The sequence below is a fragment of the Sporothrix schenckii genome, assembly GCF_000961545.1.
Source record: "Sporothrix schenckii 1099-18 chromosome Unknown Cont41, whole genome shotgun sequence".
Taxonomy (NCBI): domain Eukaryota; kingdom Fungi; phylum Ascomycota; class Sordariomycetes; order Ophiostomatales; family Ophiostomataceae; genus Sporothrix; species Sporothrix schenckii.
The window spans coordinates 1,975,127-1,995,107 of NW_015971142.1; the positions used below are offsets into that span (position 1 = coordinate 1,975,127).

The window sequence follows — 19,981 nt, forward strand, 5'->3', positions numbered from 1 at the left end:
TGGTTAGGTAGGCTCCCTTCCTGAGGTCAAGACCACATGCACGGTGAACGTCTTGTAAAAACGAAATAAGACGCCAAGCACCGTCCAAAAGGTCTCGTACCGATCCAAGTCACCAAGAGGTAAGTTGGCAAGAATACCCGCCAAGTTCTAGACCTGTCTACGATGTTTCCGGTTTCCTCGCTTTGGCTGGATCCTCTCGCTTGGACACAATACCGGGATAGAATTGGTCGGTTTGGATATTATCTAGTCAAATTGGTTTATTTTTGGTAGCATCCAGCTCGTCATCTTCGACTTCGCTTGCATTTGTTCAGAGACAGTCGCTTTTATGAACGTTACTCTCGCAATTCCTTTTTTTTACAAGACAAAATCTCTCAACGTCACCTATCTGTGGACCGTATCCACGCCGCATTCAAATTTATCACTATTTTCATACCCATCTTCTATTATTAGCATATTGCACGCGGCTCTCAAAATTACGGGACGCTGCTCACAATACCAGATCCCATCTATGCTATACCCATATATGGCATATGGCATGGCACTGGATAGGGCCGACCTGGTTCCTGAACAAATACAATCGGAAGCATTCGCGGCACAAGATGAGGGGGGCGTGTTGACAGTGAACGGATAAGGAAACACAAAAGTAGGATCCTTTAAAGCGGAAACAATAGGCTAAACGAGACATGTCAAGATCGCTTGACTCCGATCATCAGATCCACTGTAAGTGTAAATAGTTGTGATCTTTTTTCGGGATACAATTTTTTAATTCCAGAACCATCGGAGCAATCTCTGCCTTCGTCTCCCGTTCCCCGTCACCCGTAGCGTTTGCCTCGCGCACGCTGCTTGTCGTTGTGGTCCGCCTCCTCGCCGCCCACCTAGGGCGTCGTCAACTGCCACAGATCAATCTGGTAGCCGTCGCTGTTCGTCCGCAGAACGCCCACCACCAAAATGCCATTGACCCAGCTGTAGGCCGCGCTCGCCGTTTCGAGGGTGGCGCGCACATGCACCGCGCCGGTGGTCGTCCCCGGCGCGGTCTGCCCTTGTGTCGCGACCAAAATGTTGGCTCCGTCCAGCGTCAGGAGCTGGAACCGCGCGTCCGTCGCAAAGTATTTCGTGGCATTGGGGTTCTTGCTCGCGGTGTCGTCGTCGGCCACGTTGACGCCGTTCAGCAGCGTGCCGTACGACGCCCAGTCCGCACCGATTTCGAGCACCTTGCCTTGCACGCGGGGACCGATGGCCTGGCCACCGTACACGGGGAACACGGCCCGCGTCGTGTTCTTGACGCCCGTGCCGACCTTGACGGACAGGCCCACCGAGACGTTGCAGCTGAACAAGAAATCGAGGCCGGGTGCGGCGGGGGTGGGCACTGTAGCGTTCTGTGCCTGGGCAGGCATACCCAATGCCGCGAGGGCGAGGAGAACGAGGGGCGAAAGGAGCTGCATTGTCGGCTGTACTGGAGATGTTGACTTTTGGACTTGGAGAGACGCAGGCGTAACGAAACCAAACGAACTGGTAGATGGAAAGAGTGCAGAGAACAAACACTTTTATTTATTTTAGTTTTATCATTGACATATCCATCACCGGCTGGGAAGATTAGATCGGAATCTAGACGCGTTTGGCAGGCATGTTTTATTTTTGGTACTATTTTACGAATATTAAAAAGCACAATAGCAGGGACTCTACGGAAAGAGCCAGACATACAGCTGCTATAAGTTTTATCCCGTCTGCACAAACATCGGCCAACATTACTTGCCGTCGTGTCTGCTTTGCCTGCACGGCCGTATACAGCATGTCAAATATAGCTGAGACTCCTTGCTATGAGGTGACCAAGGCGCCTTTCCAGCTCGCCTGTGCTTACTCCTTACAAGCGAAGGAGTTCAAGGCCTTTGCGTGCATTATACATTGCTTCCTCTGGAGCATAAATTGACAGATTTCATGTCTTCATTGTTTTTCACTTAGGTCTTATGTCTTTCAATGGCTCCGTACAAGGGATGACATAATTTCGTCACGTCGTTGCTTGTGCGCACGGTCTTTGAGTTATTTTGTCTCATTGTGAATTTGGTGGGATAATGGCAAGGGGCAGTCGACATGAAACAAGCGACGACGCACGAGGAGTTGGCCATGCTCAAGAACTCAGAGCCATGGCAAAATGCACTTACCTGGATGAAATTCCCTTTCTGGTGAACCATGAACCCGTCCGGATAAGGTGACAAAAATATGGCAATTCTTGGGCTGTTATTCTTGGCAGCTCTGTATATCAGCGGTGTGCGTGCTACGCATGCAAAACTACCACCAATATGCGCATCGACAACGGTAGCCTTGGCACTCCTGGTACGTCATACTCTGGATATCTCGAATTTTCTGCATGTCATTATTTGCAAAGGCTTGCGATCCCTAACAACTGCAGGCACCGACATGCCCGAGAAATGAACAGACAGACCGTCCGTCCGATGCCCTCTGGGAGGTCCGCATGACACCGGACAAAGGTCGCGGCCTTTTTGCACTGGTGGACATCCTGCGAGGTCGGCGGCTCCTCGTCGAAGACCCTCTGGTCACAGTCATGCCGCCACCGGTGGTGCCCGGCGTGGGTTTCTCCATCGCGGCCTTACAGCCCGTCGTGGCCGACGCGTATGCGCGGCTGACAGACAGCCAGCAAGAAGCGTACTTGTCCTGCCACGAGGTGCGCTTCGGCGACGAGGGGAAGGACGAGACGGACAACGACGGCGTATACAGCAGCCGCCTCATGCGCATCCTTCGAAGCAACGCGTACAACACACGCGATGGACGTGTTGCCCTCTATCCAGACGTCGCCCTCATCAATCACGATTGTCGCCCCAACGTGCTCAACACGGACGTCTTGGACCCAACGACGGGCGTGTACCGCCGTGTCATTGTCGCTGCCCGCGCCATTGCCGCTGGCGACGAACTTGTCACGACATACATCCCGCTGCTGGCCGACACGGCGACACGTCGTACACGTCTTGCCCAGTACGGCTTTACGTGCATGTGCACGTCCTGTGCGGCTGCATCGGTGCATGACGATGCCGAGCGCGTGCACATGCAGCACGTACTCGATGAGCTCGAGGAAGCTGCTGCCTTGGGCCCCGGCAGCCAGGAACGGGAGCTTGCTTTCGCGCACCGGGCTGGCAAGCTAGCTGCCTACATTGCCGAGCATGGATTTGTGGACTACGCCGTGCGCACGAGCAAATTGGCTGCCGAGTTTGCTCTCCGTGCGGGCGATACGGAAGCATCTGCACATTGGGCCGAGGTTCATCACGAAGATTTAGAAATGGCGGGTGACCAAAATGAGGACGGCATTTGAAACCATGAGTTTTCATTCTTTTCTCTCTCTTTTTTTTGTTTTAGGAATGGGCATGTTTTGGACCAAAACCACCAGTCTTCTGTAATTATGTACAAAAGGTATCATGTCATAAATAAATAGCCGGGTTCATTGCGGCATCGCCGAGTCGGTAAAACCAAACAGTGAACTATGCAATGGCGAGAAAATGTGCGTATTTGGTATGCCTGTTTTGATAAAACATTCTCAAACAACGAGTCGACGGACAGAGCAGACAAGCCGTAAGTGGCCTTTGCCTGGGGTGTCCGAAGAGTCTGGTGCTCGATTTGACATTCTACTGGTACGGCAAAGTGTTGAGACGAATTGGTCGTTTTTGGTCGCTACAGGCTCGGCTGGTCTTTGGACAAGTATCAGCCGAACCACTAGGCCGTGAGCATCTGTCGTGAATGGAGACCCCAGATGGAGATGCTGATCCAGCCGGCTTGGAATTTGGTACGCCTAAATTGTCGCTGGGGAACGGCACATTAAAAAATACGCGATGGTTTACAATGTGCTGATACATGTGAATGAAAGCTAAGACTTTGGGTGGTGATCTGGGGAAGCAGGGGCTGCCGGTCGTCGATCAAGCACGGAAGAGCGGAGAGGAGGGATGAAATGAGGGCCAGCACGCCAGGAAGGTAAGGGTGGAGGAAAGAAGGATAACAGAAGAGGAAGAAAAGAAGGCGAATAAAGTAGGTGTTGTATGCAAACTTTAATGCGGTCAGACATTGATCAAAGGCAAGGAAGCGACGAGCAAACAGGGACAGGGCCAGAGACGAAGGAGCATCAAAGTGCGGACGAGGTGGCAAGTTAAGATGAAATGCAGGGTCTCTGAAGTTTGAGATGAACGGAGAATCGTGAGGTTACATGAAGAAACGCGATAGCAAACGAGAGCAACTATGCTTCTTCTTCAATGTGCGGTCCCACAGTCATCTTGTCGACATCTTTATATCTTTTGAAAACACCAGCGTGCCCGTTGTTTCTTGGCCGAATTTTCCCAACTCTTTTCTCATGACCTGGAATTTTGGCAAAAATAACGGCACATGGATGAAAGAAGGCAGGCAAAATAAACACAACTAAGCAGAATGTGCCGTCGAAATGAGACGAAAACCGAGAACACAATACTAGACACATGATGAAAAGAAGACGGTAAGGGAAGAAGTTTGCCTGCTGGACTTTGGAAAATCGAAATTGGGCGTGTTTAGAGTGTTTGGCGTGAAGAATCTCAGACTTTCCATATCAGCCGAACCAAACGGCGTCGGCCGAGAAGACACGATCGTTCCTGCCCCACACGCCGGGTAGCTGGATGCCATCCGTTCTTTCACCTTTTTTTATTTGTGTATTTTTGGGTCGCGCCTTCCCTCGCACGTTTCCTTCTCTCCCTCCTTCTTTCCTTCTTCGTCTTGTCGTTCTTTGTTCCTTCTATGCTTCCAAGGGCCCCACAGTCTCTCGGGCTTTCCTCTTGCCCCTTGCTAATGTCGTTTGCATTTCATGCATCGCCGATCTTGACGCCACAGAGTTGCTGTGATTGAGCACACATGCGATGTGAGGTCAGGTCACCCCTGGTTTCTTTTTTTTCTCGCACCTATTGATGCTGCCTCTTATGCCGCCCTCCGCCATCCTCGTACGACTCAACAAGCGCAAGGCAACCCGGCGGCGATCACACATGTACCGGTACATTTGCATTCATTTTCTACTGCCGAGTTTGGTGCAGCCATTGCTTCTCCGCTTCCAGTGTTCTTTTCGTTTTCTTTTCTTCTTTGCTAACATCGCCTCTACCGCCGTTCGACCCCACAAGCCGGGTTCTGCAGCTGATGCTCGGCAGAGGCCAGCACGCAAGGTGGACTCCAGACGTTGCATTCGGTTCCCCGGATTGCTTCGGCCTCTTCGTTCTACCAGTCCACACTACCAAAGATGACGCCGGCTAATTCGTTGAGAACACAAATATGATGCTCACCCACGGTCCATTGTTCAATGACCAACTGGCAAGCTGTGTTTGAGATGGGAGTTCGCTGGTTACCCACCGTCGCCAAGAACTTCTCACGATGTTTGGTTCCCACTTGGTCTCTTCCCATTTAGCCAGCTCCAGGTCGACTGTTTCCGTTGTCTGGTTGCGACGCTGTCGCATGCTTCGATGTGAGGCATGAGAAGAAGGAACTGCGAAGTCGAGTACAGACGAGGCCAGACAAGACGGGATGAGAGCGGTACGAGAGCAACAGAGCGTCCAGAGATCGCTCGCCATGGACATCTCATCACCCGACCTGAAGGCAAGGTCTGAGGAGCTGTATCATCCGCTACTGCTTCATCCACTTTGTCATTCTTTGCTGCTCCTTTTTACGGTCTGACTTTACCCTGCGCATCACTTCGTTTCTGCCCTCGTCCTGAGGTCCGCCTCGGTTCCGGGTCTATCGATGTGGCCACACCGGGATCACTTCTTTCCTGCTTCCCTGGCTTTCCATTATCTTTAATATCGCTGACTTGCCCGTCCCTTTTGACCTGGTCGCTGTTTTCTCTTCTTCTCGGTTTCCATCGTGTTCTTCCTTCTTTCCCGGCACGTCTCCTGTACTCATTCATTTTCATATTGATACCCATTTCCTTCGTCAACATCCGCCATAATGAAACACACGTTTGCTTTTTTTTGCTTCGCCCTCGGTGGCGCCAGCTTACCAGGGGCATCAGCCGGTGTTGTTCGTCCACCACAAACAACAGCACCAGCGGCACATGCATCCCTCACCTTACCATGCCAGGCGTTTTCTCTGCCACGTCCAAGCGATGCTCTCATCCATCTTCGCGATGACAATGCTAACAGCAACAACAACAATAATGCTCAGATTCAGCAGCTCCAGCAGCAAGAACAACAAGAACAACAACGCAACTCTGCTTCGTTGTCATCCATCTCCTCCTCCTTCAGCTCTCGTTTTACATCACTGAGTTCATCCGCGTCAAGCACCATCTCCCAGTTGCAGACAAGCCTCCAGTCGGCACAGCAGGCCGTGAACACGCTGAAACAGAGTGCCGACGACGCGAGCCGCAGTGCCAGCCAGGCGAGCCGGAGTGCTTCATCGGCCTTGGCTTCCGCGCAGTCGTCGGCAGCGTCCGCCCAGGCATCGCTCTCGTCGTCTCTCGCGGCATCCATGCTGGCGTCTGTCTCCTCGGCAGAGCAGGTGATGTCTATCAGCATGTCATCCGTCATGGTGGCCGCTGTTGCCAGCGCCAGCGCCTCCTTTGTGGCCCAGCAGGCCGCGGCCGTGGCCAATCTGCCGACGGCGACTGTGACTGCGGTAACGGATGCAGGGTTGCCCGGCACAGTCCCAGAGGCCAATGGAGCCTCAGCCCCACAAAGCCAGCCGCCTATTCTGCAGACCAACCGGCAGAACAACGCGCTCGGTGCCTGCACAACGCCCGAGGTGGTCCTCGCCTTTGCTGGTATTATTCTAGGCGCTGTGGGTCTGGCATCTCTTGGATGCATCGTCTTTCTCTGGTTCTGGAAGCGGCGGCCGGCCGCCACGAACAGCACGGTGAAGAAGCCCAGCGGCAGAGGAAGCCCAAGCGCTGCCAGCGGTACTGGTCTCTCCGGCGAGAGCCGCAGCAGCGGCGGTAGCTTGCGCCAATGGCGTATTCGGGCCTCGACAACACGGCCCAAAATGGACAGCCGCGTCGCGCCGCCGTCTGAAGTCACTCTGAAAGAGTACAAGCTTCCAGAGTATGAGCGAGTCTTTCCAGAAGGCGAGGAGGCAGCGAAAGCGAAAGTGGCTTCGGCTGCGGCCCCGGCCGACTCTAGCGCACCAACGGCCACAGCTGTGTCCTCAAACGACCGAATTTTCTCAACATGGTCGTTTACGACAGCTGGTGGCGGCGACGCATCTACAGCAAACAACGGCAACAGCACCAACAACGGGTCCACCTTCTTTGAGGCTGGCAGCCCAACCAGCAGTGCTCGTGATGTCGTTGCGCCTCTGAACGTCTACCGGAGCCAGAATCAAGTGCGTGCAAGCCGCAATTTTAGCCGCACCAGCCGCATGATTCCTGTGGCCAGTACAAATGCAGGCACAACCACAAGCACATACAAGCCTCGGCCGACGTCCAGCGTCTACGAACCTCTCGGACCGGGGAGCCGCTCGGAGCCGCGCGGCCTCGACCGCATCAGCCGCATGGAGGAGGAATGGAACCGCAGCCAGATGCAGCGAGCGACTACCACAGCGGGCAGCGCCGGCAACAAGACCAGCAATGCTCTGTATGCGACCAACTATGCCTACTATGCAGGCAATACCAGCTACAACAACAACAACAACAATAGCAACAACAATAACAACAGCAGTAGCACCCGCACAAAGGAGACAACCGCTAGTCGGTACACTAATAAGGACAGCGCTGATAGCCTGGCCCGCGAGTATCACGACTTTGTTAGCCAGCTAGCGCCGGTGTCTCAATACGGCGCCACGCCGGCTGCTACCGCAAATGTGGCGGCGGCATCCCCATCGTCACGCAGCCGGACGCAGCGGGAGCCGACCGTTCCTCCAGCCGGACCTCTACCTGGGCTGCCGAGCAGGGCCAATGACAGCAACCAAGGAGGGTCGGCCTTTTCCATCCGGCCTTACCTACAAGGTTTGATTTAGAGGAGTGCGATTAGGATTTGATTTTTCTAGAGCAACAGATGCGAGTAATTTGGCGGAGAGCATGTATGTACGAATTAATCAGGTGTTATTGGCGGTCCTAAAATAATAAAACTTGGAATGCAATGAAATAAAAACAGCTCTTTCGGTTAACAATAAATGCCATTGAATACAGCTTCAAGTCTGGACCGACCCAATGCAAACTTGTTGGCTGTAATACGACGACGCTCGAAACCTGATCGTAAAGGATGGATGACGACATAAGGAAATGTAGTGATTGTAAATGACACGTCAGGGCTATCGAACCAAGATTTGGATGGGACATTAGCGGCCTTTACACGTGTTTTAGTGCGTAGGTTGCGGTGTCACCGTTTCGCCACAGCGGTTTAGTGGCCGGGAGGCCACTCCATAGCTCGATCTTGCTTCAACGAAACCATTCACAATAAAACCTTTGACGTCGCCTCGTTGTTGAGGAACTCACGTTTCCTTTTCACAACATGGCTTCCTGAGCAACGTTGTCTCATCGTCTACTCGACTTTTCTTTTCGATATAGCCCACGTTAAGGCTTGCAAGATGCCACGCATTCTCTTGCTGTGCTTTGTGCACGGCTTCAAGGGCGGCGGCAACACCTTTCGCAGCTTTCCTGATGTACGTCTCACGGTAGTGCGTCCTTGCGTTTTCTGCTGCACGCAATATCTAACTGTGTGTAGGACCTCAAATCCACCGTCGCCGGCATCCTGCCGGACCACGACCGCGTGGAGACGGTCGTGTACCCGCGCTACGAGACCAAGGGCGAGCTCGCAGAGGCCAGCCAGCAGTTTCTGGAGTGGCTCAAGGCGCGCGTGATGGACGTCCGAAAACAGCACCTGGACACGCCGTGGCCGCCCAATGACCGCCAGGTGGGCGTCGTGCTTGTCGCACACTCCATGGGCGGGTTCGTTGCGGCCGACGCGCTGTTCCTGGCGCTTGACGAGCGCCGGGCGGCCGAGCAAGAGACTGGGGCGGCCGACAACACGACGGCGCTCTTCCCGCCCATCCAGGGCCTCCTGGCGCTCGACACGCCCTACAACGGCCTGTCGCGGTCCATGTTCGTCTACGGCGCGTTCTCCAACTACAGCAAGGTGCAGACCGTGTTCAATGTGATGACGGCGCTGTCTGCAGGGCCCGTCGCCCTGGGACGGTTGGCCATGGGGCGTGCTGCCAAGCCGTCGAGCAGTGGTGGTGGTGGTGGCGGGAGTGCTGCGCGTGGCGCCGCCAGCGCCGGCTGGAAGGTCTGGCAGCTCGTGGCTGTGCGCTCCGGCACGGTCGGCGCCATTGCGGCCGGCGGCGTCGCGGCCTACACACACCGCAAGGCCATTATGGCTGGCGTGGAAAAGGTGCGCCGCATGGACCGGCAGAGCCTGCGCGAGGGCTGCCAGTCGGGCGTCGACGCCATCGGCCAGGGCCTGGCGTACATCAACCGGCGCAACGTGGGCGAGTCGTTTGCGTGGTTGTCAGCGCACTTTACGTTTGTGGGCGCGCTCCTGAAGCAGGCCGAATTGAACCGGCGGCTGCAACGACTGGGCGGATTGCAGGGCGGCATCGGCGTGCACGATTTGTATGTGTCGTTGGGGGCCAACGGCTACTGGAGCGGCGGGTATTTTGTCCCGGAGCGGACGTTCTGTGCAGTGCCAGAAGACAAACAAAAAGAAAAGAAGGAAAAGGAGAAGGAAAAGGAGAAACAGAAAGAGAACGAGAAAGACGGGACAGACGCCGAGAAAGACAAAGATGACAACAAGGAAGCTGTCGACGAAGCAGCGAAGACGAACCAAGAGGAGAAGGAAGACACGACCGACAATGGCCAAACCCAGCCAGACAACAGTGAAACCGAAACGACGGCCATTTCTTCCATGTTCGAGCGCTGGACTATGTCGACGTGCGAAGACGAGGTGCAGGCGCACATCAGCCTTTTCAAGCGCGACAAAAACCCCCACTACGATGCCTTCACCGGCCGTGCTGCCGTGCTTGTTGCCAGCTGGTTCAGCAACGACAACCCCATTGTGGACACGCTGGGCCCTATGCTAGCTGAAGAGGCGGCCGAAGCCGACAAGGATGCGACGGAAGAGGATTCTATCCGGGTGACGGACGAGGGCGTTGAGATTGTGGAGGGAAGCAGCAAGTCGGGGCTGGCGGCAGCAGCCGAGGCCGCCCGCAACGAAGGCGACGACGATGTGGCTGGCGGATCGACGGACGACAATCAGAATGACACCGAAAAGGGCCTGCCGGACGAGTCACCCATCGACATTGCTGCCACGGCGTCATTGATGCGCGGTGGCGAGGGCGAGGAGAACGAGGCCAAGGGCAGCAATACTGCTTCAGCCATTGTGATTGACGACGACGACGACGACGACGACGACGATCTTGTCGGCCCGGGCTCTACAGCAGCAGCCGCAGACATGCCGCCCGAAGACCGCGCCACCTACCTGCGGCATCTCCTGTCGGTTGCCCAGAATGCCGGCACAGGCCTCAAGCGTGTGTCCGGCTGGTCGTCGCAGCTGCCGGCCAAGATGCCGCGCATTGACGGCCTGTCGCGGTCTTCGATTCCCTCCATGTCCTCCATGGCTATGCCCACCATGTCTTCCATGTCCAGCATGTCGAAGTCTGCGTCGACCTTCATTCCGGGCACGTCCATATTCTCACGGTCTAAGAAGGGCGATGGGGCGTCGTCGGCTTCGTCAGTCTCGGAGAAGGAGGGCGCCAAAAAGGAAGACGAGACGGAGACGGCAAGCGAGCCAGTATCGGGCAACACTACAGACGATGTAACACTCGATGCCACCCGACCCGACGCCACATCGGCGAGGGCCGAGGACAAAGAGATGGCATAAAAGAGAAAGCATCAGAAATTCGGGGAGAAACAATGAAACTGTCGGAGGTATAATATCCACCGACACGATGATACCATGATCAGGGATTTACAGTATGATATTTCAGTCCATTTGGTGCGATTTCAAGCAATCTGATGAACACGCACGAAACATTTGTCTATTTTCTCCAGGACGTCTGTTCGGTACAATACATGGCCGTCGAATTGGACCGTCTCGTCGACAACAGTGGCGCAGCAATATAAGAATTTAGCATCTCTCAGCGCTTCTAGCACGCTAGTGCCCGCTAAACGAGTGTATTTCAGTGGCTGTAGTGCATTTGCCGGCGACACTCCAGACCCCGACGGCGTCACCATCCGCCCGGGAGTACGAAAAGGGCTAGAAGAACAGGGCAAAAATAGCAAGCGATGCAAAATGGTCTGCCGGAGAACAGTGCTTCCGTGCAAGTGCCGTCGATGTCGCCAGCAGCGCCATACAATTGCCCAAGCGGCAGTGCATCAGTAGACCAAGAACACGGCATCCTAGCGGCCCTATTGGCTCCCCGGTACCTGTACTCTGCAGGTGCGCGCATTTCCCACATACTATTCCATGGTCACCCTGTGCTATGACGAGGCAGGAGCTGTAGAAGCTCGGTTACTCGATTCCTTCAACTGAGGCAGGTGCGATGCTGCAGACCAGGCTAAGAGTCGCTTCGTTGTTGGCGTGGGGCAACGCGGCGTATGGCGCACCTTCCCACCACAAGTGGGTGAAACAAAAGTGAAGCAGGAGACAGCCACGTACCTTCCTCCGCACGCCAAGTAGTCATGTAAAACATAAAAAGAGAAGGCACGAACGACGCCAAGGGAAAGTACTGATAGACAGAGGTGATTTGTTTCAAGAGCATTGGAAATTGAAAAGCAAGCCCATTGTCTGTTTACTTTCGCTGGTCATCACCAACACCAATATCACTTACATCGCCATTGCCGATCACGCCTAGTGCCACCACACCAAGCCCTCACAGAGTTGCAGCACATCCACCGCAATGGACAAGTCTCTTGCCTCTCGCTGCAAGGAGCTTCTGCAGGTTTGTTGACTTCACAATTGTGACGATCCCCTGCCTTTCCTCTAACAATGTCCAGTTCCTCTCTTCGACCTCAGGCGATCTCGCCAACGTCACCGGCCCGCCATCCATGCTCGCGCCCATGTCCGTCGTCGAAGTCGGCCGGTGCTGGGCCCAACGACCCGCCGTTTTTGCAGCACCTGCACTTGAGCCCGCCGCCGATCGCCGCTGTCTGCTCGTCTTGCGCATGGTCCTCATTGCCCTGCGCTCACAAATGTACGTCGGCGGCTCGCCCTCGACAAGCATCAAGAAGCCGCTCAATGCGTTTTTGGGCGAGCTGTTCCTCGCCGAGTGGACGGACGAGAAGACACATGGCGTGGAGAGCAGGAGCCCGTCGGCACGAAGCAGTCTCTCGAGCCAGCACCAAGAGCCTGGCCTGAGCCGCAGCACAACCATCTCTTCCTCCGCCACCAACTCCACCAACACCACCACCTCCTCCACCTCGTCGTCCTGCGCCTGTGGCACCGACCGCATAACCACCCGTCTTGTCGCCGAGCAGGTCAGCCATCACCCGCCCATCACCGCCATGCACATTTCCGACGACGTCCACGGCGTGCGTGCCGACGGATACGCCCGCGTCGAAATGACCTTTTCGGGCAGCGTCCAGGTGCGCCAGGTTGGCCACGCGGTGGTGCGCGTTGATGCGTACGATGAAGATTACCTGATTCCCCTGCCCGTTATCAAGGTGCGCGGCTTCTTGTCCGGCCGCTTGTATCCTGAAATCACCGAAACCTACCACGTCGTCGGCAGCAGCGGCTACACGGCCGAGATCAAGTTTTCCGGCCAGGGCCTGGCTTGGGGCGGCACGCGCAACGCATTCACGGCCAAGGTTTTCGGCCCCAGCGAGCCCGGCAGCACGAAGCGCGACGTGCTTTACACCATTGAGGGCGTCTGGAGCAAGGGCTGGACCGTCCGTGACGCGCGGTCCGGCGCTGTGCTCGAGACATACGACGTCGACGCCCCCGAGAACAAGCCCGCACCCATTGATCTGCCCGACACTGCCACCCAGGACCCCTGGGAGTCGCGGCGTGCCTGGGCGGGTGTGCTCGACGGTCTCGGCAAGGGCGATCTGAGCCAGACCGTTGCAGAAAAGTCCAAGATCGAGCAGGCCCAGCGCCGCATGCGCGCCCGCGAGGCCGCCGCCGGCGAGGTCTGGACGCCGCTCTTTTTCAAGAATGCCGAGCACGACGGCGATGCCGTCTTCCACCGCTTGGCAGCGGCTGCGGGTGCCGCCGGAACACACTTGCAGCTGCACGACGACCGCACCAAGGGCGTCTGGCGTGTCGACGACAACAAGATTAAGAACCTGCAGCGACCGTTTCGCGCCGGCCTGACACCGCTGGGCGAGCAGGCGTAACCGCCTATATAGCCTGCTTCATGGTCGGTCACATGGGGCACTTACAGTGTATCTTGTATTTTCCATCTTCCAATATATCAGCGGCGGCGTTCTGTTGTTTTTGATACATGTAACTTTAGTTCTCGAATTTCCTTTTGGTTTCTAGATTTGCTCCATTTTCAGTTTTATTCTTTCTATTTACTTTGGCCGCGTTTTTTGGTCAACCTGAAAACCGGAGTATGGATCTGATGTTTATGCGGACTCTTAACTGGTCGCAACGTTGAATTAGTGCTGACAGGACCTGACGCCGCTTTTTTGGGGGGGGGTTTTGATTTCCTAAACATCCATGGTAGCTGTCGGGATTTTGGTAATTTTCGGATATACGAACAGGAATATGTCAGCATACTCCGTATATCGTACAATACGACTGATGGAAGGGTGTTACTCCGACCTGCGGCAGCGACGCTACTCGTAATCAACGCCCAGTTTTAAAGGCCATGCTGGCACACATCTGTTAGACGATGGATACGAGTCCGACAGGAGTGGAGATTCGGTCTTGGTCTTTTGTAACTTTCTTTCTTTCTTGTCTCCTTTCTGTCTTTGAAATATACGTATCGTACAGAACACCGAATTGGACAAAACAACGCGTGCCACGGTTGCAAAGGATACTTGCCGATCCGAGTTACGATACGCAGGGCGCAAAATGACACGCATCGAAGATGGAGACGAAGCTGGTGTGGCATGTGCTTGGTGCTGCATAAACACCAGTCATATGTGGCCCAAATTGAGAAGAGCTATGGTGGAACTGATAATAGGGATCAAAGAAACATATAATGCCGTTTCTGAAGGCAATTGCACCGGAATGGAAACGTATGAGCGGCGAACAAAGACTTGCTGGTGCACCAAAATTTGAGGGCCATGTTTTGTCCTGAAACAGGACCTACGGAGACGCGGTCGTGAGAACCGGGAATAAGTTTTGTCCACAGTGCCACGCACAATGTACTCCGTAAGGCGTCCGGCGGACGAGTTCGGACAAGTTCCCGGCCCGACTGATCTGTTGTGATGGTTGTATCGTCGCCACAAGTGTTTGCGTAATCTGATTTTGCTTGGACACAACTGTACACTACCAAGGAACCGGCCTTTTCTGCGGATCTTTTCTGCCTGCCGAGTCACAGCGAGTCCTCTGATCGACGCCGCTATTTCGAGTTTCCGAGCCGCATGGGCCGTTTACAGAGTGATCTTTCTCCCGGCCGTGTGCCAGTTGTTCACGTCCACAGCCACGCTCACGCCCACATCCACTTCTCACAAGATGACCGGAAAGGATGTAACGTTTTTGTCTATCCTTATACAAGTAACCGCCCGCTTCAAAAGGTCAGAAGCCATAGACATGGAGACAAGGGTTGATAGTTACAGAAGGCAAGTGTCTCAAACAGTGGATAGAATTCCAACATAAGGCTCATGTCCCCAAGAGCCACACATTCCCCCTCTCGGCCTGCGACAACAGCATTTGGCAGTTTCTCCCTTTCATCAGCTTCGCTTCACTACCATGTCAACATCTCCTGAGAGTCTGCTCGGCCTCATCAAGGCTGGGCAGGTTAGTATGCCACCCGCGGCGCTGATCTTCCGCCTGGCCGTCATCACAGTGAGTCAAAATTGAAGCGGTTGGAAGTAGAGCCGGCTTGAAGAACCTCTAACGATCCAGACCATCCTAGGTTTCTTTGCCCGCATCGTTTACAACATATTCCTCCATCCACTTCGCGTCGTCCCGGGTCCCTGGTGGTACGCCGCCACGGGCCTTCCCCGCTACCGCATGTACATGTCTGGCGATGCCCACAAGATTTTGCGCGATATGCACATGGAATACGGCGACGTTGTACGCATTGGCCCCAACGAGGTGTCATTTGCGGGGGCCCATGGCTGGAGTGATGTCTTTGGACAGAAACGCATGCCGGGAACCGAAGCAAATGGCGGCCACGCGTACGCGGAGAACCCCAAGGAAACGGTCTTCTATAACAACATCTCGCGGCCCGGAAGTTTGCTCTACATGCCACAGGCAGACCACATCATGGCTCGCAAGTCACTGAATGCGGCCTTTTCCACCAAGGCCGTCACCGAGCAGGAGCCGCTCATTCAGAGCCACATCGACAGACTCGTCGGTCTTCTCCATGCCGCCGCCAAGAAGAGCTCGAAAAAGAGTGACGGCAAAGAAGGCAAAGACGACCAAGACAGCAACGTCGTCGATATGGTCCAGTACACCAATTGGCTGTTCTTTGACATCATCGGCGAGCTGGGCTTCGGCGAGCCCTTTGGCAGCCTCGTCGACGGCGCCGAGCATGCGTGGGTGGCAATGATTGCCAAAGGCGTAAAGGGTGGCGTGACCAAGGTCAACCTCCACCGCTTGTTGGGCACCACGCTTGCCCGCCTCGCCATCTGGCTGAAAATGACCCGCGAGGCTCGCGACCAACTCATGTGGCACCATACAATGTCCGACGACAAGATCAAGCGCCGCCGCGTTTTGGGTCCTGGCCGGGCAGACTTTGTGACACCCATGCTCGAAAACGAAGACTTTTGGACGACCAAGCGCATGCACGCTTCGCTCACGACCTTTATTACGGCCGGCGCCGAGACATCGGCTACAGCCGTGAGCGCTGCCTTGTATTTCCTGTCCACAACTCCCGCCCCGGCCGCCGGTGGCCAGTCTCCACTGGAGAAACTGCAGGCCGAGGTGCGTGGCGCCTTTTCGTCAGAGGCGGAGATCAATTTTGCCGGCGTCAAAAATCTGCCGTACCTCGGCGCCGTCTTGGACGAGGCCCTGCGCATGCACCCACCCACTGTCTGGGGCTTTGGTCGCCAGGCCAAGGCCGGCGGCACCACCGTGGCCAACGGCCAGTTCTACCTGCCCGAGGCCACTGTCCTCACCATCTCCTACTATGCCATGTTCCGGAACAAGCGCAACTTTGCGCTGCCCGATACGTTCGCGCCTGAGCGCTGGCTCACGGGCGCCGGTGCCGACAAGCGTTTCCAGAACGATCAACGCGACGCTTTCCATCCCTTCTCGTACGGCCCCCGCAATTGCATCGGCCGCTATTTGGCGGTGGCCGATATGCGCGCGGTCTTGGCCCGCATCGTCTTCAACTTTGACCTGGCGACCCAGCCGGACAGCATTCGCTGGGCCGCCGACCAGAAGACCTATGCCTTTTGGGAAAAGCCACCGCTGATGATGGGCGTCACCGAGCGGGCCGACAAGGCGTAACGCAGTGAATGATGTGTGAGGATAAATAGTCGTCTGAGGCACACGTTGCCTGACGAGCCGCCAGGCGGATGGCGTTGGATTCATAAATGTTTCGATTGTGTTAATGCTAGGCGTTCTCGAGATTACTTGCACGCATTGACGGTTTCCACGGCATGGACGAGATTGGATAACACGTCGCATGAGAAGTATGAAAATGACAAACAAGATTGAAAGGGCCTCTTTTGTCCTCGATTTGGGGTGTTTGCTCCTGCCATTTATTCGCACCTCTCCAGACTCTCCTTGCGCCTGCCTCCACCGTCTTCATCATTTTGTAAAAGGAAAGAACGAACGTGAAGACAGTACCAACACTCGAATACGGTATAAATGCATAATGAACCTTTGCGTATCTTGCTTGAATCATCATTAACGAAAGCAATTACCCACCGCCAGAGTACGCAAAAGGCGCAATATTCCACTCGCTTGCCCCCGTATTATGCCATTGGTCTTATCTCTGGCGTTAGCGCTCCCGAATCGAGCACCGGCCACCAAAGCAACCCAATGCGGTCAAAAGCGCCCATGAGCCCCACATCCGCCAAGCCAAGAGGAATCCTGTGCCTGACTCGGACCTGCCTTGCGACGCTTTTTAGCGCCGCAAAGCTCCTTCCTGATCCTTCACTGGGCTCGTGACTCGGTTTCCGGCCTCTTGCCTTTCGTCTCCTCGTCTTCCGTCACCTTTTTCGAGCTCTTCTCTTCTTGCTCTTTTGTCTTCGTTACGGACTTCCATCAGCACCGCAGAACACACTCGTTTTTGTTTGTTTTTGCCGTCTTTTATAGCCGCTTCCTCCTTTCCCTCTCTCCAAATGCCAGGCTGGAAAGCGCCGCTCGCGGCGGCCGTGCTGCTGAGCAGCGCATCGGCCCTCAAGCTGCCCATCGCCGTCTCCGATAATGCAGTGCAGCAGCCTCTGATTGTGCACGAGAGCTTCGATGCGGTTGCTCCTCCTCTTCTCGTGTCGGACGACGACACCACCGCCTCCGCCGCCTCCTCCGCGAAGAAGCCGCTCGTCGACAGCGAGGCGCTGCAGAGCAAAATCTCCAGCAAGCGCCTGCTCGGCCACGCCAAAGCCCTCTATGGCATTGCTCAGCGCGGCTACACCGAGTACGGCCATCCGACGCGCGTCATCGGCAGCGGCGGTCACAACGGCACCCTCGACTACATCTACTCCATTGTCTCCGCGCTCGGCGGCGGCAACCCCGAGGAGGGCAAGGACGGCTACTACCACGTCTGGAACCAGACGTTCCCGGCCACGACGGGCAACGTCTACGAGTGGCGCCTCGTCCTGAACGATACCGTTGTCGACAGCCGTCCCATGGGCCTGACTCCACCGACAAAGTCCAAGCAGCCCGTCTTTGCCCAGCTCGCTCTCGTGGCCAACGACGGCTGCGACGCCGGCGACTACCCCGCCGACGTTAAGGGCGCCATTGCGCTTATACAGCGCGGTACGTGCCCCTTTGGCACCAAGTCGGAGCTGGCTGGCAAAGCTGGCGCCGTTGCGGCTGTCGTTTACAACACGGAGGATGGCCCGCTCAGCGGCACGCTGGGCGCGCCGAACCCGGACCAGATTGCCACGTTTGGCCTGTCCGGCGAAGAGGGCCAGCCGCTCGCTGCTGCGCTCAAGACGGGCGCCAGCTATGACGGCATTGCCTACATCGACTCGGAGGTGCGCACCATCATCACCAAGAACATCCTGGCCCAGACCGTGGGCGGCGACCCGGATCACTGTGTCATGCTGGGCGGCCATAGCGACAGTGTTGCCGAGGGTCCCGGCATCAACGACGACGGCTCTGGCAGTCTGACGCTGATCGAGGTGGCCGCGCAGCTGTCTCACTTCAGCGTCAACAACTGCGTGCGCTTCGCGTGGTGGGCGGCCGAGGAAGAGGGCCTGTTGGGCTCCGACTACTATGCCGCGTCGCTGTCGCCCGAGGAGAACCTCAAGGTGCGCCTCTTTATGGACTACGACATGCTGGCCAGCCCCAACTATGCCTATCAGGTCTACAACGCTTTGGACAGCGAGAACCCGGCCGGCTCGCAGGCCCTGCGCGACCTGTATGCCGACTGGTACGCCGCCCACGGCCTCAACTACACCCTGATCCCCTTTGACGGCCGTAGCGACTACGACGGCTTCATCCGAGCCGGCATCCCCGCTGGTGGCATTGCCACGGGTGCCGAGGGCGTCAAGACCGAGGAAGAGGCTGCGCTGTTTGGTGGCACGGCCGGCGACTGGTACGACCCGTGCTACCACCAGCTGTGCGACGACGTCAGCAATGTCAACCTGACGGCCTGGGAGCTCAATTCTCAGCTGGTTGCCCACTCGGTGGCCACGTACGCCATCTCGTTCGACGGCTTCCCAAAGCGCACGCTGGACGACGTTGCGGCGGCGTCGACTACGTACAGCTCAAAGGTCAGGTACCACGGCGGCAAGCTAGTTCTGTAAATGAGGGAAGAAAACATATAGGGACTAATCCTTGTAAATAAATATTTGGTTGTCTTTTTTGTTTTTGATACTCCATCATACACTATAGAAATATATGCACATTTCAACGACACAGTGGAACATTGCCAACCAATTTGAACCAAGCACTACCATCGCTTTGGACAGCAAATGTACTCGTCCTTTATCCTCTCCCGCAGCTTATGCTGTGAACCGCATGGGCGTCGTCTTGGGCGTCGTAAAGTCGACGCACGACTCGTACGTCTGGCCCTGCCCCAGCCAGTACCACTGCAGGACGCATGCGCCGGCCGTCGTGCACTGGTCGCCCAGCGTCGTCGGGATCGTCACGCTAAACTTGGTCTGGTTCGCCGGCGGCGTCAGCGTCGCCGCGTAGTTGTCCGGCCAGTCGATGAGCGGCGTGCCCAGAATCTTGTTGGTCGTCGTGTCCACCACCGACACGTTGGCATAGCCCTTGTGCGGGATGCGGATGAACACGTCCATGTCGACCTTCTCGCCCGGCTTGTACGACTGCACATTCTTGGTGTTGTCGCCAAACTGGTAGCCGCGGCACAGGTACAGGTTGCACTTGGCGGCGTTGTAGTCGGCGCCGATGCCTTTGGGGTTGGCGCGGAAGAGCGCCTCAGGATACGACGTGTTGTCGGCCTGGTAGAATTTGACCATGGTCTCGCCGCAAACGGCCGCCGTGGCAGCCCCGGGCGTGCGGGTAGCCGGCGAGGTGACAAGGCCGTGGGCATTAGCAGCGGCGACAAGGCCGAGCAGGGCAGAGACGGAGAGCTGCATGCTGGTGTTTTGGTGGTAAGGGAGTTGAATGGGTCGTCAGTCAGTCAGAAAACAAAAAGGTTGCATGGGTGCTAGAAAAAAGTACAACGACAAGAGAAAGAGCCCAAGGGATTGTGTGATATATAATCTGTCCAGCACGAAACGGAACTGGACGCGAGGCCTACCAGGGTGAGAAGCTGCCCCATGCGTAGCGAGATATAAACAAATTGTGCT

The 19,981-nt window shown here is 56.0% G+C and overlaps 8 protein-coding genes across 8 annotated transcripts; 6 read left to right on the forward strand and 2 right to left on the reverse strand.

The window, feature by feature from the left end:
- Positions 1–875: 875 nt before the first annotated feature.
- On the reverse strand, positions 876–1,442 carry SPSK_08026 (uncharacterized protein; the record flags this gene model as incomplete). Its single annotated transcript, XM_016734677.1, has 1 exon — positions 876–1,442. One exon carries the CDS (start codon positions 1,440–1,442, stop codon positions 876–878), a length of 567 nt encoding a protein of 188 aa, XP_016590953.1.
- An 855-nt stretch (positions 1,443–2,297) lies between these two features.
- SPSK_07749 (uncharacterized protein) lies at positions 2,298–3,322 on the forward strand (the record flags this gene model as incomplete). The annotated part of the gene is made up of 2 exons (XM_016734406.1): positions 2,298–2,331; positions 2,439–3,322. 2 exons carry the CDS (start codon positions 2,298–2,300, stop codon positions 3,320–3,322), a joined length of 918 nt encoding a protein of 305 aa, XP_016590954.1.
- A 2,630-nt stretch (positions 3,323–5,952) lies between these two features.
- On the forward strand, positions 5,953–7,953 carry SPSK_07210 (uncharacterized protein; the record flags this gene model as incomplete). Its single annotated transcript, XM_016733874.1, has 1 exon — positions 5,953–7,953. One exon carries the CDS (start codon positions 5,953–5,955, stop codon positions 7,951–7,953), a length of 2,001 nt encoding a protein of 666 aa, XP_016590955.1.
- A 570-nt stretch (positions 7,954–8,523) lies between these two features.
- On the forward strand, positions 8,524–10,814 carry SPSK_07131 (uncharacterized protein; the record flags this gene model as incomplete). The annotated part of the gene is made up of 2 exons (XM_016733799.1): positions 8,524–8,598; positions 8,661–10,814. 2 exons carry the CDS (start codon positions 8,524–8,526, stop codon positions 10,812–10,814), a joined length of 2,229 nt encoding a protein of 742 aa, XP_016590956.1.
- Positions 10,815–11,832: 1,018 nt separating this feature from the next.
- Positions 11,833–13,267, forward strand: SPSK_07505 (uncharacterized protein; the record flags this gene model as incomplete). The annotated part of the gene is made up of 2 exons (XM_016734167.1): positions 11,833–11,874; positions 11,930–13,267. The coding sequence occupies 2 exons, from the start codon at positions 11,833–11,835 to the stop codon at positions 13,265–13,267; spliced, it is 1,380 nt and encodes a 459-aa protein (XP_016590957.1).
- A 1,525-nt stretch (positions 13,268–14,792) lies between these two features.
- On the forward strand, positions 14,793–16,499 carry SPSK_07366 (benzoate 4-monooxygenase cytochrome P450; the record flags this gene model as incomplete). Its single annotated transcript, XM_016734030.1, has 2 exons — positions 14,793–14,888; positions 14,949–16,499. 2 exons carry the CDS (start codon positions 14,793–14,795, stop codon positions 16,497–16,499), a joined length of 1,647 nt encoding a protein of 548 aa, XP_016590958.1.
- Positions 16,500–17,338: 839 nt separating this feature from the next.
- Positions 17,339–18,970, forward strand: SPSK_07399 (aminopeptidase Y; the record flags this gene model as incomplete). Its single annotated transcript, XM_016734062.1, has 1 exon — positions 17,339–18,970. One exon carries the CDS (start codon positions 17,339–17,341, stop codon positions 18,968–18,970), a length of 1,632 nt encoding a protein of 543 aa, XP_016590959.1.
- Positions 18,971–19,168: 198 nt separating this feature from the next.
- On the reverse strand, positions 19,169–19,768 carry SPSK_08014 (uncharacterized protein; the record flags this gene model as incomplete). The annotated part of the gene is made up of 1 exon (XM_016734665.1): positions 19,169–19,768. One exon carries the CDS (start codon positions 19,766–19,768, stop codon positions 19,169–19,171), a length of 600 nt encoding a protein of 199 aa, XP_016590960.1.
- Between the last annotated feature and the right edge of the window lie 213 nt (positions 19,769–19,981).